Below are 18,319 nucleotides of genomic sequence, written 5' to 3'. Positions count from 1 at the left end.
CTCCTCTGCACCACTACCCTCCTCCTCTGCACCACTACCCTCCTCTGCACCTCAACCTTCCCCCTCTGCACCACTACCCTCCTCCTCTGCACCACTACCCTCCTCCTCTGCACCACTACCTTCCTCCTCTGCACCACTACCTTCCTCCTCTGCACCACTACCCTCCTCCTCTGCACCACTACCCTCCTCCTCTGCACCTCTACCCTCCTCCTCTGCACCTCTACCTTCCCCCTCTGCACCACTACCCTCCTCTGCACCACTATCCTCCTCCTCTGCACCACTACGTTCCTCCTCTGCACCACTACCCTCCTCCTCTGCACCACTACCCGTTTCCTTTGCACCACTACCCTCCTCCTCCTCCTCCTCTGCACTACTACCCTCCTCCTCCTCTGCACCACTACCCTCCTCCTCTGCACCACTAACCCTCCTCCTGTGCTCCACTACCCTCCTCTGCACCACTACCCTCCTCCTCTGCACCACTACCCTCCTCTGCACCTCAACCTTCCCCCTCTGCACCACTACCCTCCTCCTTTGCACCACTACCTTCCTCCTCTGCACCACTACCTTCCTCCTCTGCACCACTACCTTCCTCCTCTGCACCACTACCCTCCTCCTCTGCACCACTACCCTCCTCCTCTGCCCCTCTACCCTTCTCCTTTGCACCACTACCTTCCTCCTCTGCACCACTACCTTCCTCCTCTGCACCACTACCCTCCTCCTCTGCACCACTACCCTCCTCTGCACCTCAACCTTCCCCCTCTGCACAACTACCCTCCTCCTCTGCACCACTACCTTCCTCCTCTGCACCACTACCTTCCTCCTCTGCACCACTACCTTCCTCCTCTGCACCACTACCCTCCTCCTCTGCACCACTACCCTCCTCCTCTGCCCCTCTACCCTTCTCCTTTGCACCACTACCTTCCTCCTCTGCACCACTACCTTCCTCCTCTGCACCACTACCCTCCTCCTCTGCACCACTACCATCCTCCTCTGCCCCTCTACCCTTCTCTTTTGCACCACTACCTTCCTCCTCTGCACCACTACCTTCCTCCTCTGCACCACTACCCTCCTCCTCTACACCTCTACCCTCCTCCTTTGCACCACTACCCTCCTCCTCTGCACCACTACCCTCCTCCTCCTCTGCACCACTACCCTCCTCCTCTGCACCACTTCCCTCCTCCTCTGCACCACTATCCTCCTCCTCTGCTCCACTATCCTTCTCCTCTGCACCACTACCCTCCTCCTCCTCTCCACAACTACCCTCCTCCTCCTCTCCACAACTACCCTCCTCCTCCTCCGAACTACTACCCTCCTCCACTCTACACCACTACCCTCCTCCTCCTCTGCACCACTACCCTCCTCCTCCTCCTCTGCACAACTACCCTCCTCCTCCTCTGCACCACTACCCTCCTCCTCCTCCTCAGCACCACTACCCTCCCCCTATGCACCACTACCCTCCTCCTCTGTACCACTACCTTCCTCCTCTGCACCACTATCTTCCGCCTCTGCACCATTACCCTCCTCCTTTGCACCACTACCCTCCTCCTCCTCTGCACCTCTACCCTCCTCCTCTGCACCACTACCCTCCTCCTCTGCACCACTACCTTCCTCCTCTGCACCACTACCTTCCTCTTCTGCACCACTACCCTCCTCCTCTGCACCACTACCCTCCTCCTCTGCACCACTACCCTCCTTCTCTGCACCTCTACCCTCCTCCTCTGCACCACTACCTTCCTCCTCTGCACCACTACCTTCCTCCTCTGCACCACTACCTTCCTCCTCTGCACCACTACCTTCCTCCTCTGCACCACTACCCTCCTCCTCTGCACCACTTCCCTCCTCCTCCTCTGCACCACTATCCTCCTCCTCTGCACCACTATCCTCCTCCTCTGCACCACTACCCTCCTCCTCCTCTCCACAACTACCCTCCTCCTCCTCTCCACAACTACCCTCCTCCTGCTCCGAATTACTACCCTCCTCCACTCTGCCCCACTACCCTCCTCCTCCTCCTCTGCACCACTACCCTCCTCCTCCTCTGCACCACTAACCTCCTCCTCCTCTGCACCACTACCCTCCTCCTCCTCCTCCTCCTCAGCACCACTACCCTCCCCCTCTGCACCACTACGCTCTTCCTCTGCACCACTTCCCTCCACCTCTGCACCACTACCCTCTTCCTCTGCACCACTACCCTTTTTCTCTGCACCACTACTCTCCTCCTCCTGTGCATCACTTCCGCACCACTATCTTTCTCCTTTGCATCACTACCCTACTCCTCCTCTGCATCACTACCCTCCTCCTCCTCTGCACCACTACCTTCCTCCTCTGCACCACTACCTTCCTCCTCTGCACCACTACCCTCCCCCTCTGCTCCACTACCCTCCTTCTCTGCACCTCTACCCTCCTCCTCTGCACCACTACCCTCCTCCTCCTCTGCACCACTACCCACCTCCTCCTCTGCACCACTACCCTCCTCCTCCTCTTCAACACTACCCTCCTCCTCCTCTGCACCACTACCTTCCTCCTCTGCTCCACTACCCTCCTCCTCTGCACCACTACCCTCCTCCTCTTCACCACTACCCTCCTCCTCTGCAACACTACCCTCCTCCTCTGCCCCACTACCCTTTTCCTCTGCACCACTACCCTCATCCTCCTTTGCACCACTACCCTCCTCGTCTTCTGCACCACTACCCTCCTCGTCCTCTACACCACTACCCTCCTCCTATGCACCACTACCCTTTCCCTCTGCACCACTACTCCTCCTCCTCCTCTGCACCACTACCCTCCTCTTCCTCCTCTGCAATACTACCCTCCCCCTCCTCCTCCTCTGCTACACTACCCTCCTCCTCTGCACCACTAACCTCCTCCTCTGCACCACTAACCCTCCTCCTCTGCTCATCTACCCTCCTCCTCTGCACCACTACCCTCCTCCTATGCACCACTACCCTTTTCCTCTGCACCACTGCACCACTACCCTCCTCTGCACCACTACCCTCCTCCTCCTCCTCTGCACCACTACCCTCATCCTCCTCTGCACCACTATCCTCCTCTTCCTCTGCATCACTACCCTCCTCCTCTGCATCACTACCCTCATCCTCCTCTGCACCACTACCCTCCTCCTCTGCACCACTACCCTCCTCCTCCTCCTCTGCACCACTATCCTCCTCCTCTGCACCACTACCATCCTCCTCTGCACCACTACCTTCCTCCTCTGCACCACTACCCTCCTCCTCTGCACCACTACCCTCCTCTGCACCTCAACCTTCCCCCTCTGCACCACTACCCTCCTCCTCTGCACCACTACCTTCCTCCTCTGCACCACTACCTTCCTCCTCTGCACCACTACTCTCCTCCTCTGCACCACTACCCTCCTCCTCTGAACCTCTACCCTTCTCCTTTGCACCACTACCTTCCTCCTCTGCACCACTACCTTCCTCCTCTGCACCACTACCCTCCTCCTCTGCACCTCTACCCTCCTCCTTTGCACCACTACCCTCCTCCTCTGCACCACTACCCTCCTCCTCCTCTGCACCACTACCCTCCTTCTCCTCTGCACCACTACCCTCCTCCTCCTTTGCACCACTATCCTCCTCCTCTGCACCACCACCCTCCTCCCCCTCTGCACCACTACCCTCCTCCTCCTCTGCACCACTACCCTCCTCCTCCTCTCCACAACTACCCTCCTCCTCCGAACTACTACCCTCCTCCACTCTACACCACTGCCCTCCTCCTCCTCCTCTGCACAACTACCCTCCTCCTCCTCTGCACCACTACCCTCCTCCTCCTCCTCAGCACCACTACCCTCCCCCTATGCACCACTACCCTCCTCCTCTGTACCACTACCTTCCTCCTCTGCACCACTACCTTCCTCCTCTGCACCATTACCCTCCTCCTTTGCACCACTACCCTCCTCCTCTGCACCTCTACCCTCCTCCTCTGCACCACTACCCTCCTCCTCTGCACCACTACCTTCCTCCTCTGCACCACTACCTTCCTCCTCTGCACCACTACCCTCCTCCTCTGCACCACTACCCTCCTTCTCTGCACCTCTACCCTCCTCCTCTGCACCACTACCTTCCCCCTCTGCACCACTACCCTTCTCTGCACCACTATCCTCCTCCTTTGCACCACTACGTTCCTCCTCTGCACCACTACCTTCCTCCTCTGCACCACTACCTTCCTCCTCTGCACCACTACCCTCCTCTGCACCACTACCCTCCTCCTCCTCCTCTGCACCACTACCCTCTTCCTCCTCTGCACCACTACCCTCCTCCTCCTCCTCCTCCTCAGCACCACTACCCTCCCCCTCTGCACCACTACCCTCCTCCGCTTCTGCACCACTACCCTCCTCCTCCTCCTCCTCTGCACCACTACCCTCCTCCTCCTCTGCACCACTACCCTCATCCTCCTCCTCTGCACAACTACCCTCCTCCTCCTCTGCACCACTACCCTCCTCCTCCTCTGCACTACTACCCTCCTCCTCCTCTGCACCACTACCCTCCTCCGCTTCTGCACCACTACCCTCCTTCTCCTCCTCTGCACCACTACCCTCATCCTCCTCTGCACCACTATCCTCCTCTTCCTCTGCACCACTACCTTCCTCCTCCTCTGCATCACTACCCTCATCCTCCTCTGCACCACTACCCTCCTCCTCCTCTGCATCACTACCCTCCTCCTCCTCTGCACCACTACCATCCTCCTCCTTTGCACCACTACCCTCCTCCTCTGCACCACTACCCTCCTCCTCTGCGCCACTACCCTCCTCCTCTGCACCACTACCCTCCTCCTCCTCTGCACCACTACCCTCCTCCTCCTCTGCACCACTACCCTCCTCCTCCTCTGTACCACTACCCTCCTCCTCCTCTGCACCACTACCCTTTTCCTCTGCACCACTACACCACTACCCTCCTTCTCTGCACCACTATCCTCCTCCTCCTCCTCTGCACCATTACCCTCATCCTCCTCTGCACCACTATCCTCCTCTTCCTCAGCACCACTACCCTCCTCCTCTGCACCACTACCCTCCTCCTCCTCCTATGCACTACTACCCTCATCGTTCTCTGCACCATTACCCTCCTCCTCCTCCTTTGCACCACTATCCTCCTCCTCCTCTTCACCACTACCTTCTTCCTCCTCTGCACCACTAGCTTCCTCCTCTGCATCACTACTCTCCTCCTCTGCACCACTACCCTCCTCCTCCTCCTATGCACTACTACCCTCATCGTTCTCTGCACCATTACCCTCCTCCTCCTCCTTTGCACCACTATCCTCCTCCTCCTCTTCACCACTACCTTCTTCCTCCTCTGCACCACTACCCTCCTCCTCCTCCTCTGCACCACTACCCTCCTCGTCCTCTTCACCACTACTCTCCTCCTCTGCACCTCTACCCTCATCCTCCTCTGAACCACTACCCACCTCCTCCTTTGCACCACTACCATCCTCCTCCTCTGCACCACTACCCTCCTCCTCTGCACCGCAACCCTCCTCTCTGCACCATTACTCTCCTTCCCTGCACCACTACCCTCCTCCTTTGCACCACTACCCTCCTCCTCCTCCTCCTATGCACCACTACCCTCATCCTCCTCTGCACCACTACCCTCCTCCTCCTCTGCACCACTACCCTCCTCCTCTGCACCGCAACCCTCCTCTCTGCACCATTACCCTCCTTCCCTGCACCACTACCCTCCTCCTCCTCCTCTGCATCACTACCCTCCTCCTCCTCTTCACCACTACCCTCCTCCTCCTCCTCTGCACCACTACCCTCCTCCTCCTGTGCACCACTACCCTCCTCCTCCTCTGCACCACTACCCTCCTCCTCTGCACCACAACACTCCTCTCTGCACCACTACCCTCCTCCTCTGCACCACTACCCTTTTCCTCTGCACCACTACCCTCCTCCTCCTCTGCACCACTACCCTCCTCCTCCTCTTCACCACTCCCCCCCTCCTCCTCCTATGCACCACTACCCTCATCCTCCTCTGCACCACAACCCTCCTCCTCCTCCTCTGCACCACTACCCTCCTCCTCCTCTTCACCACTACCCTCCTCCTCCTCCTCTGCACCACTACCCTCCTCCTCCTCTGCACCACTACCCTCTTCCTCTGCACCACTACCCTTTTCCTCTGCACCACTTCCCTCCTCCTCCTCTGCACCACTACCCTCCTCCTCCTCTGCACCACTACCCTCCTCCTCTGCACCTCTACCCTCCTCCTCTGCACCACTACCCTCCTCCTCTGCACCACTACCTTCCTCCTCTGCACCACTACCTTCCTCCTCTGCACCACTACCCTCCTCCTCTGCACCACTACCCTCCTTCTCTGCACCTCTACCCTCCTCCTCTGCACCACTACCTTCCCCCTCTGCACCACTACCCTTCTCTGCACCACTATCCTCCTCCTTTGCACCACTACGTTCCTCCTCTGCACCACTACCTTCCTCCTCTGCACCACTACCTTCCTCCTCTGCACCACTACCCTCCTCTGCACCACTACCCTCCTCCTCCTCCTCTGCACCACTACCCTCTTCCTCCTCTGCACCACTACCCTCCTCCTCCTCCTCTCCTCAGCACCACTACCCTCCCCCTCTGCACCACTACCCTCCTCCGCTTCTGCACCACTACCCTCCTCCTCCTCCTCCTCTGCACCACTACCCTCCTCCTCCTCTGCACCACTACCCTCATCCTCCTCCTCTGCACAACTACCCTCCTCCTCCTCTGCACCACTACCCTCCTCCTCCTCTGCACTACTACCCTCCTCCTCCTCTGCACCACTACCCTCCTCCGCTTCTGCACCACTACCCTCCTTCTCCTCCTCTGCACCACTACCCTCATCCTCCTCTGCACCACTATCCTCCTCTTCCTCTGCACCACTACCTTCCTCCTCCTCTGCATCACTACCCTCATCCTCCTCTGCACCACTACCCTCCTCCTCCTCTGCATCACTACCCTCCTCCTCCTCTGCACCACTACCATCCTCCTCCTTTGCACCACTACCCTCCTCCTCTGCACCACTACCCTCCTCCTCTGCGCCACTACCCTCCTCCTCTGCACCACTACCCTCCTCCTCCTCTGCACCACTACCCTCCTCCTCCTCTGCACCACTACCCTCCTCCTCCTCTGTACCACTACCCTCCTCCTCCTCTGCACCACTACCCTTTTCCTCTGCACCACTACACCACTACCCTCCTTCTCTGCACCACTATCCTCCTCCTCCTCCTCTGCACCATTACCCTCATCCTCCTCTGCACCACTATCCTCCTCTTCCTCAGCACCACTACCCTCCTCCTCTGCACCACTACCCTCCTCCTCCTCCTATGCACTACTACCCTCATCGTTCTCTGCACCATTACCCTCCTCCTCCTCCTTTGCACCACTATCCTCCTCCTCCTCTTCACCACTACCTTCTTCCTCCTCTGCACCACTACCCTCCTCCTCTGCATCACTACTCTCCTCCTCCTCTGCACCACTACCCTCCTCCTCCTCCTCTGCACCACTACCCTCCTCGTCCTCTTCACCACTACTCTCCTCCTCTGCACCTCTACCCTCATCCTCCTCTGAACCACTACCCACCTCCTCCTTTGCACCACTACCATCCTCCTCCTCTGCACCACTACCCTCCTCCTCTGCACCGCAACCCTCCTCTCTGCACCATTACTCTCCTTCCCTGCACCACTACCCTCCTCCTTTGCACCACTACCCTCCTCCTCCTCCTCCTATGCACCACTACCCTCATCCTCCTCTGCACCACTACCCTCCTCCTCCTCTGCACCACTACCCTCCTCCTCTGCACCGCAACCCTCCTCTCTGCACCATTACCCTCCTTCCCTGCACCACTACCCTCCTCCTCCTCCTCTGCATCACTACCCTCCTCCTCCTCTTCACCACTACCCTCCTCCTCCTCCTCTGCACCACTACCCTCCTCCTCCTGTGCACCACTACCCTCCTCCTCCTCTGCACCACTACCCTCCTCCTCTGCACCACAACACTCCTCTCTGCACCACTACCCTCCTCCTCCTCTTCACCACTACCCTCCTCCTCCTCCTCTGCACCACTACCCTCCTCCTCCTGTGCACCACTACCCTCATCCTCCTCTGCACCACTACCCTCCTCCTCCTCTGCACCACTACCCTCCTCCTCTGCACCGCAACCCTCCTCTCTGCACCATTACCCTCCTTCCCTGCACCACTACCCTCCTCCTCCTCCTCTGCATCACTACCCTCCTCCTCCTCTTCACCACTACCCTCCTCCTCCTCCTCTGCACCACTACCCTCCTCCTCCTGTGCACCACTACCCTCCTCCTCCTCTGCACCACTACCCTTTTCCTCTGCACCACTACCCTCCTCCTCCTCTGCACCACTACCCTCCTCCTCCTCTTCACCACTCCCCCCCTCCTCCTCCTATGCACCACTACCCTCCTCCTCCTCTGCACCACTACCCTCCTCCTCCTCTTCACCACTCCCCCCCTCCTCCTCCTATGCACCACTACCCTCATCCTCCTCTGCACCACAACCCTCCTCCTCCTCCTCTGCACCACTACCCTCCTCCTCCTCTTCACCACTACCCTCCTCCTCCTCCTCTGCACCACTACCCTCCTCCTCCTCTGCACCACTACCCTCTTCCTCTGCACCACTACCCTTTTCCTCTGCACCACTTCCCTCCTCCTCCTCTGCACCACTACCCTCCTCCTCCTCTGCACCACTACCCTCCTCCTCTGCACCACAACACTCCTCTCTGCACCACTACCCTCCTCCTCTGCACCACTACCCTCCTCTGCACCTCAACCTTCCCCCTCTGCACCACTACCCTCCTCCTCTGCACCACTACCTTCCTCCTCTGCACCACTACGTTCCTCCTCTGCACCACTACTCTCCTCCTCTGCACCACTACCCTCCTCCTCTGCACCTCTACCCTTCTCTTTTGCACCACTACCTTCCTCCTCTACACCACTACCTTCCTCCTCTGTACCACTACCCTCCTCCTCTGCCCCTCTACCCTCCTCCTTTGCACCACTACCCTCCACCTCTGCACCACTACCCTCCTCCTCCTCTGCACCACTACCCTCCTTCTCCTCTGCACCACTACCCTCCTCCTCCTCTGCACCACTATCCTCCTCCTCTGCACCACCACCCTCCTCCCCCTCTGCACCACTACCCTCCTCCTCCTCTGCACCACTACCCTCCTCCTCCTCTCCACAACTACCCTCCTCCTCCGAACTACTACCCTCCTCCACTCTACACCACTACCCTCCTCCTCCTCCGCTGCACAACTACCTTCCTCCTCCTCTGCACCACTACCCTCCTCCTCCTCCTCAGCACCACTACCCTCCCCCTATGCACCACTACCCTCCTCCTCTGTACCACTACCTTCCTCCTCTGCACCACTACCTTCCTCCTCTGCACCATTACCCTCCCCTTTTGCACCACTACCCTCCTCCTCTGCACCTCTACCCTCCTCCTCTGCACCACTACCCTCCTCCTCCTGTGCACCACTACCCTCCTCCTCCTCTGCACCACTACCCTCCTCCTCTGCACCACAACACTCCTCTCTGCACCACTACCCTCCTCCTCTGCACCACTACCCTCCTCTGCACCTCAACCTTCCCCCTCTGCACCACTACCCTCCTCCTCTGCACCACTACCTTCCTCCTCTGCACCACTACGTTCCTCCTCTGCACCACTACTCTCCTCCTCTGCACCACTACCCTCCTCCTCTGCACCTCTACCCTTCTCTTTTGCACCACTACCTTCCTCCTCTGCACTACTACCTTCCTCCTCTGTACCACTACCCTCCTCCTCTGCCCCTCTACCCTCCTCCTTTGCACCACTACCCTCCACCTCTGCACCACTACCCTCCTCCTCCTCTGCACCACTACCCTCCTTCTCCTCTGCACCACTACCCTCCTCCTCCTCTGCACCACTATCCTCCTCCTCTGCACCACCACCCTCCTCCCCCTCTGCACCACTACCCTCCTCCTCCTCTGCACCACTACCCTCCTCCTCCTCTCCACAACTACCCTCCTCCTCCGAACTACTACCCTCCTCCACTCTACACCACTACCCTCCTCCTCCTCCGCTGCACAACTACCTTCCTCCTCCTCTGCACCACAACCCTCCTCCTCCTCCTCAGCACCACTACCCTCCCCCTATGCACCACTACCCTCCTCCTCTGTACCACTACCTTCCTCCTCTGCACCACTACCTTCCTCCTCTGCACCATTACCCTCCTCTTTTGCACCACTACCCTCCTCCTCTGCACCTCTACTCTCCTCCTCTGCACCACTACCCTCCTCCTCTGCACCACTACCTTCCTCCTCTGCACCACTACCTTCCTCCTCTGCACCACTACCCTCCTCTGCACCACTACCCTCATCCTCCTCCTCTGCACCACTACCCTCTTCCTCCTCTGCACCACTACCCTCCTCCTCCTCCTCCTCCTCAGCACCACTACCCTCCCCCTCTGCACCACTACCCTCCTCCGCTTCTGCACCACTACCCTCCTCCTCCTCCTCTGCACCACTACCCTCCTCCTCCTCTGCACCACTACCCTCATCCTCCTCCTCTGCACAACTACCCTCCTCCTCCTCTGCACCACTACCCTCCTCCTCCTCTGCACTACTACCCTCCTCCTCCTCTGCACCACTACCCTCCTCCGCTTCTGCACCACTACCCTCCTTCTCCTCCTCTGCACCACTACCCTCATCCTCCTCTGCACCACTATCCTCCTCTTCCTCTGCACCACTACCTTCCTCCTCCTCTGCATCACTACCCTCATCCTCCTCTGCACCACTACCCTCCTCCTCCTCTGCATCACTACCCTCCTCCTCCTCTGCACCACTACCATCCTCCTCCTTTGCACCACTACCCTCCTCCTCTGCACCACTACCCTCCTCCTCTGCGCCACTACCCTCCTCCTCTGCACCACTACCCTCCTCCTCCTCTGCACCACTACCCTCCTCCTCCTCTGCACCACTACCCTCCTCCTCCTCTGTACCACTACCCTCCTCCTCCTCTGCACCACTACCCTTTTCCTCTGCACCACTACACCACTACCCTCCTTCTCTGCACCACTATCCTCCTCCTCCTCCTCTGCACCATTACCCTCATCCTCCTCTGCACCACTATCCTCCTCTTCCTCAGCACCACTACCCTCCTCCTCTGCACCACTACCCTCCTCCTCCTCCTATGCACTACTACCCTCATCGTTCTCTGCACCATTACCCTCCTCCTCCTCCTTTGCACCACTATCCTCCTCCTCCTCTTCACCACTACCTTCTTCCTCCTCTGCACCACTACCCTCCTCCTCTGCATCACTACTCTCCTCCTCCTCTGCACCACTACCCTCCTCCTCCTCCTCTGCACCACTTCCCTCCTCCTCCTCTTCACCACTACTCTCCTCCTCTGCACCTCTACCCTCATCCTCCTCTGCACCACTACCCACCTCCTCCTTTGCACCACTACCATCCTCCTCCTCTGCACCACTACCCTCCTCCTCTGCACCGCAACCCTCCTCTCTGCACCATTACTCTCCTTCCCTGCACCACTACCCTCCTCCTTTGCACCACTACCCTCCTCCTCCTCCTATGCACCACTACCCTCATCCTCCTCTGCACCACTACCCTCCTCCTCCTCTGCACCACTACCCTCCTCCTCTGCACCGCAACCCTCCTCTCTGCACCATTACCCTCCTTCCCTGCACCACTACCCTCCTCCTCCTCCTCTGCATCACTACCCTCCTCCTCCTCTTCACCACTACCCTCCTCCTCCTCCTCTGCACCACTACCCTCCTCCTCCTCTGCACCACTACCCTCCTCCTCCTCTGCACCACTACCCTCCTCCTCTGCACCACAACACTCCTCTCTGCACCACTACCCTCCTCCTCTGCACCACTACCCTTTTCCTCTGCACCACTACCCTCCTCCTCCTCTGCACCACTACCCTCCTCCTCCTCTTCACCACTCCCCCCCTCCTCCTCCTATGCACCACTACCCTCATCCTCCTCTGCACCACTACCCTCCTCCTCCTCCTCTGCACCACTACCCTCCTCCTCCTCTTCACCACTACCCTCCTCCTCCTCCTCTGCACCACTACCCTCCTCCTCCTCTGCACCACTACCCTCTTCCTCTGCACCACTACCCTTTTCCTCTGCACCACTTCCCTCCTCCTCCTCTGCACCACTACCCTCCTCCTCCTCCTCTGCAATACTACCCTCCCCTTTCTCCTCTGCACCACTACCCTCCTCCTCTGCACCACTACCCTCCTCCTCTGCACCACTAACCCTCCTCCTCTGCTCCACTACCCTCCTCCTCTGCGCCACTACCCTCCTCCTCTGCACCATTACCCTTTTCCTTTGCACCACTACCCTCCTCCTCCTCCTCTGCACTACTACCCTCCTCCTACTCTGCACCACTACCCTCCTCCTCTGCACCACTCCCCTTCTCCTCCTCTGCACCACTACCCTCCTCCTCTGCACCACTACCCTTTTCCTCTGCACCTCTACCCTCATTCTCCTCTGCACCACTACCCTCCTCCTCCTCTGCACCACTACCCTCCTCCTCCTCTGCACCACTACCCTCCTCCTCTGCACCACTACCCTCCTCCTCCTCTGCACCACTACCCTCCTTCTCCTCTCCACCACTACCCTCCTCCTCCTCTGCACCACTATCCTCCTCCTCTGCACCACTACCCTCCTCCCCCTCTGCACCACTGCCCTCCTCCTCTGCACCACTACCCTCCTCCTCCTCTGCACCACTACCCTCCTTCTCTTCTGCACCACTACCCTCCTCCTCCTCTGCACCACTACCGTCCTCCTCCTCTGCACCACTACCCTCCTCCTCCTCTGCACCACTATCCTCCTCCTCTGCACCACTACCCTCCTCCTCCTCTGCACCACTACCCTCCTCCTCCTCTGCACCACTACCCTCCTCCTCCTCTGCACCACTACCCTCCTCCTCCTCTGCACCACTATCCTCCTCTGCACCACTGCACCACTACCCTCCTCCTCCTCTGCACCACTGCACCACTACCCTCCTCCTCCTCTGCACCACTACCCTTCTCCTCCTCTGCACCACTACCCTCCTCCTCCTCTGCACCACTACCCTCCTCCTCCTCCTCTGCACCACTGTCCTCCTCCTCTGCAACACTACCCTCCTCCTCCTTTGTACCACTATTCTCCTCCTCTGCACCACTACCTTCCTCCTCCTCTGCACCACTACCCTCCTCCTCCTCTGCACCACTACCCTCCTCCTCCTCTGCACCACTACCCTCCTCCTCCTCTGCACCACTATCCTCCTCCTCTGCACCACTGCACCACTACCCTCCTCCTCCTCTGCATCACTATCCTCCTCCTCCTCTGCACCACTACCCTCCTCCTCTGCACCACTACCCTCCTCTGCACCACTACCCTCCTCCTCCTCTGCACTACTACCCTCCTCCTCCTCTGCTCCACTACCCTCCTCCTCTGCGCCACTACCCTCCTCCTCTGCACCATTACCCTTTTCCTTTGCACCACTACCCTCCTCCTCCTCCTCCTCTGCACTACTACCCTCCTCCTACTCTGCACCACTACCCTCCTCCTCTGCACCACTACCCTTTTCCTCTGCACCACTACCCTCATTCTCCTCTGCACCACTACCCTCCTCCTCCTCTGCACCACTACCCTCCTCCTCCTCTGCACCACTACCCTCCTCCTCTGCACAACTACCCTCCTCCTCCTCTGCACCACTACCCTCCTTCTCCTCTGCACCACTACCCTCCTCCTCCTCTGCACCACTATCCTCCTCCTCTGCACCACTACCCTCCTCCCCCTCTGCACCACTGCCCTCCTCCTCTGCACCACTACCCTCCTCGTCCTCTGCACCACTACCCTCCTTCTCTTCTGCACCACTACCCTCCTCCTCCTCTGCACCACTACCGTCCTCCTCCTCTGCACCACTACCCTCCTCCTCCTCTGCACCACTATCCTCCTCCTCTGCACCACTACCCTCCTCCTCCTCTGCACCACTACCCTCCTCCTCCTCTGCACCACTACCCTCCTCCTCCTCTGCACCACTTCCCTCCTCCTCCTCTGCACCACTATCCTCCTCCTCTGCACCACTGCACCACTACCCTCCTCCTCCTCTGCACCACTGCACCACTACCCTCCTCCTCCTCTGCACCACTACCCTTCTCCTCCTCTGCACCACTACCCTCCTCCTCCTCTGCACCACTACCCTCCTCCTCCTCCTCTGCACCACTGTCCTCCTCCTCTGCACCACTACCCTCCTCCTCCTTTGTACCACTATCCTCCTCCTCTGCACCACTACCTTCCTCCTCCTCTGCACCACTACCCTCCTCCTCCTCTGCACCACTACCCTCCTCCTCCTCTGCACCACTACCCTCCTCCTCCTCTGCACCACTATCCTCCTCCTCTGCACCACTGCACCACTACCCTCCTCCTCCTCTGCATCACTATCCTCCTCCTCCTCTGCACCACTACCCTCCTCTTCCTCTGCACCACTACCCTCCTCCTCCTCCTCCTCCTCTGCACCACTATCCTCCGCCTCTGCACCACTACCCTCCTCCTCCTCTGCACTACTACCCTCCTCCTCCTCTGCACCACTACCCTCCTCCTCCTCTGCACCACTACCCTCCTCTGCACCACTACCCTCCTCCTCCTCTGCATTACTACCCTCCTCCTCCTCTGCACCACTACCCTCCTCCTCTGCACCACTACCCTCCTCCTCTGCACCACTACCCTCCTCCTCTGCATCACAACCATCCTCCTCCTCCTCCTCCTCCTTAAGAGATGGGTGTGAGGAGTAACCAGGTGTGGGCTTCAGTGTTCCCTTTCATCTGCAGGTGTGGGTGGGGAGAGTTTGCAGGTGTGGGCTTCAGTGTTCTCTTTCATCTGCAGGTGTAGGTGAGGAGAGTTACCAGGTGTGGGCTTCAATGTTCCCTCTCATCTACAGGTGTGAGTTTGGAGAGTTGCCAGGTGTGGGCTTCAGAGTTCCGTCTAATCTACAGGTGTGGGAGGGGAGAGTTGCCAGGTGTAAGCTTCAATGTTCCCTCTCATCTGCAGTTGTGGGTGTAGAGAGTTGCCAGGTGTGAGCTGCAACGTTCCCTCTCATCTACAGGTGTGGGAGGGGAGAGACTCCTGCAAGGACTTCACCGGAGGGGCGTCACTGGTGATGAACTTTTGATTGGGATCGATGACAGTGTGAAGAACAAGAAGTACCTCCGAGAGCTCTGTGCGTCGTTTAACAATTTTAAGAATGTTTTGATATTGTAGATTGTTGAGACCTTGTTGACTATGATGTACATCTCTCAATGAAATGATTACATCTCATCAAGTATTAGATGTACATGTGTAGATGTACAGTAATCTACAGATGTACATGTGTAGATGTACAGTAATCTACAGATGTACATGAGTAGATGTACAGTAATCTACAGATGTACATGTGCAGATGTACAGTAATCTACAGATGTACATGTGTAGATGTACAGTAATCTACAGATGTACATGTGTAGATGTACAGTAATCTACAGATGTACATGAGTAGATGTACAGTAAGATGTACATGATGTACTCCAGATGTACTCCTTTCATCAAAATATGTGGTTCGTATTTGGTGTAATTCTTGTGGCAACCCGCAGATCTTGATGTTGCAACTGCTGTGTACTGGTCACTATATATCTTCTGCATTGCTCTATTGCTAATTACTTTCTTAATCTGTGATAGACTCTGTGGTATGTAAATGTCTACATTTCTTCTCTTAGTTGCAAGTTTTGCAGCATCGTCTGCAATGTCATTTCCAGTTATTCCCATGTGACTTGGCACCCAGTTGACAGTACCCAACGGCCTTCATGTTCCAGTGTTTGCATTTTAGTATGCTGGTGGAATGAATGAGTTTTTGTATGCTGGTGGAATGAATGAGTTTTTGTATGCTGGTGGAATGAATGAGTTTTTGTATGCTGGTGGAATGAATGAGTTTTTGTATGCTGGGGGAATGAATGAGTTTTTGTATGCTGGTGGAATGAATGAGTTTTTGTATGCAGGTGGAATGAATGAGTTTTTGTATGCTGGTGGAATGAATGAGTTTTTGTATGCTGGTGGAATGAATGAGTTTTTGTATGCTGGTGGAATGAATGAGTTTTTGTATGCTGGTGGAATGAATGAGTTTTTGTATGCTGGTGGAATGAATGAGTTTTAGTATGCTGGTGGAATGAATGAGTTTTTGTATGCTGGTGGAATGAATGAGTTTTTGTTTTGATGATAGTGAGAATGAGTTTTGGTATACGTTGTTTGTATGAGTTTTGGCATGTTGGAGGTATGAATGTATTTTATTGTGCTGGTGGTACCTTCCTTGAGGTTACCTTGAGGCCGTTTAGGGCCTTACCGTCCCCGCGGCCCGATCCTCGACCAGGCCTCCTCGTTGCTGGACAGGTTAACCAGGTTGTTGGACGCGTCTGCTAGCAGACTGTCGTATGAATCACAGCCTGGTTGATCAGAGCTTATCAAGTTCTCTCTTGAACACTGTGAGAGATCGGGTAGTTATACCCTTATGTGTAGACGGTATAGATAAGCAGCCTTCCAGTCTGTAGTGGAAGATATAGATAAGCAGCCTTCCAGTCTGTAGTGGAAGGTATAGATAAGCAGCCTTCCAGTCTGAAGTGGAAGGTATAGATAAGCAGCCTTCCAGTCTGTAGTGGAAGGTATAGATAAGCAGCCTTCCAGTCTGTAGTGGAAGGTATAGATAAGCAGCCTTCCAGTCTGTAGTGGAAGGTATAGATAAGCAGCCTTCCAGTCTGTAGTGGAAGGTCTAGATAAGGATTTGTCTCCTGATTTTATGAATAAGTTTTGGTATGTAATTGATATATTAACATTTTCTACACTTTATTATCAATATTACTTTCTTTACTATTGTTTATTGGATCACTATTATTAGTTTTGGGTCTTTATTTGTTACGAGATCTTAGTTATTGTAACATTTTAGGGATTTTAGACATTTGGGAATTTTTGTCTGACTTTAGTCTGTCTTAACCTTATTATCCTCAAGATCAAGCAGGAGCATATATACACCTGTGTTATTGTAAGTTGCTTAATGTACAACTAAATACAGTAAGTTGCCGACTGTAACTTACAATTATGCATTAAGCAGCTTACCGTATATGTACTTTCATATTATAAGTATCCTATTGTAAACTTGCTCAAATACAGTAGGAAGCCTTTTGGGCACTTACTTTATTTCAGTAAGTAACGTACTGTACAATATCTTTTGTACAGTAAGCAGCTTACTGTTCAAGTAGTTTAATACAGTAAGTGTCCTTATACACACTTAAATGAACAATTTCTTTAGTAAAGAAACTACCATATGTACGCCTGCTTTGATACTGTAAGTAGTACTGTACTATATTTTATATAGTAAAGTACTACAACTATTAAAGTAAATACATGCATTATTTGAAATACAGTAACATAACTTTAAACAATATAAACACTTTTATTTGCCCTCATTTTCTGAGGCCTGTTGTTTGGAGGTATTAACTTGCTAGTGGTATATGATATGACTTTTTCAACAGAAACAGAGTAAGACAAATCCGAGTGGTAAACGTTGCCAATGGTCCTCAGGACTCTGGCCTGAGACCTGTGTTGTTTAAAGTATATAAACCACGTAGATAAAAAATTAATTAATTTTCTTAATAAATTAAGACTAACTTAATACGATACAAGAAGACTTAGGCTTTTAAAATTTAACAAAACTTTTGCATGTGCTGGTCAAAACTGTTTATGCTCAGTTTAATATTACGTTGACTTTCCTTTAAATGACTGGAGAGGAAAGTCTCATTTTGATAATTTTCTCAAATTCTTCACCTTCATTATACCTCACTATCAAACTGTTGCTGCTGACAGTGAGAACAGTAACCAACCTTAAAACATTTATACTGGGAGAAAGCCACTATTGCTGACCTAAAAAAGCTTAGTGTCTGTTTAACAGAAAACTTGATAATATTCATATATCAATTATTGCAACTGTCAACACAAATCTTCAGTGTAATATCTATCAAAACAGTTTCAATTACTCTTTTTTTTTCATCTGTTATGTCAGTGCTGGTTAAGGAAGGGGAGAGAGAATCCTTCTAAAAAACTAATAGAAGAAGTTATGCCTGGTTGGAATTGTCACGTTAAAGCATTCAAAATTACATCTATTATTGGGATACTCTGTGGCAAGATGCTGGGTGTCCCAGAGATGGCTGGGATACCCTGTGGCAAGATGCTAGGTGTCCCAGAGATGGCTGGGATACTCTGTGGCAAGATGCTGGGTGCCCCAGAGATGGCTGGGATACT

The 18,319-nt window shown here is 55.5% G+C and overlaps 1 protein-coding gene across 1 annotated transcript in view; it reads left to right on the top strand.

Moving 5' to 3' along the window:
- Nucleotides 1-17,469, top strand: part of LOC123749425 (uncharacterized) — a 74,400-nt gene extending 56,931 nt beyond the window's left edge. The window contains exon 3 of the mRNA XM_069301653.1: nucleotides 15,105-17,469. Coding sequence (XP_069157754.1) covers nucleotides 15,105-15,259 — 155 coding nt within the window. The 3' untranslated portion in view covers nucleotides 15,260-17,469. The remainder of the gene's footprint in view (nucleotides 1-15,104) is intronic.
- Nucleotides 17,470-18,319: the final 850 nt, after the last annotated feature.

The sequence above is a fragment of the Procambarus clarkii genome, chromosome 46 (genome assembly GCF_040958095.1).
Source record: "Procambarus clarkii isolate CNS0578487 chromosome 46, FALCON_Pclarkii_2.0, whole genome shotgun sequence".
NCBI lineage: Eukaryota > Metazoa > Arthropoda > Malacostraca > Decapoda > Cambaridae > Procambarus > Procambarus clarkii.
Note: the sequence above shows the minus strand (reverse complement) of the source record. Positions and strands in the feature narration are given on the sequence as shown.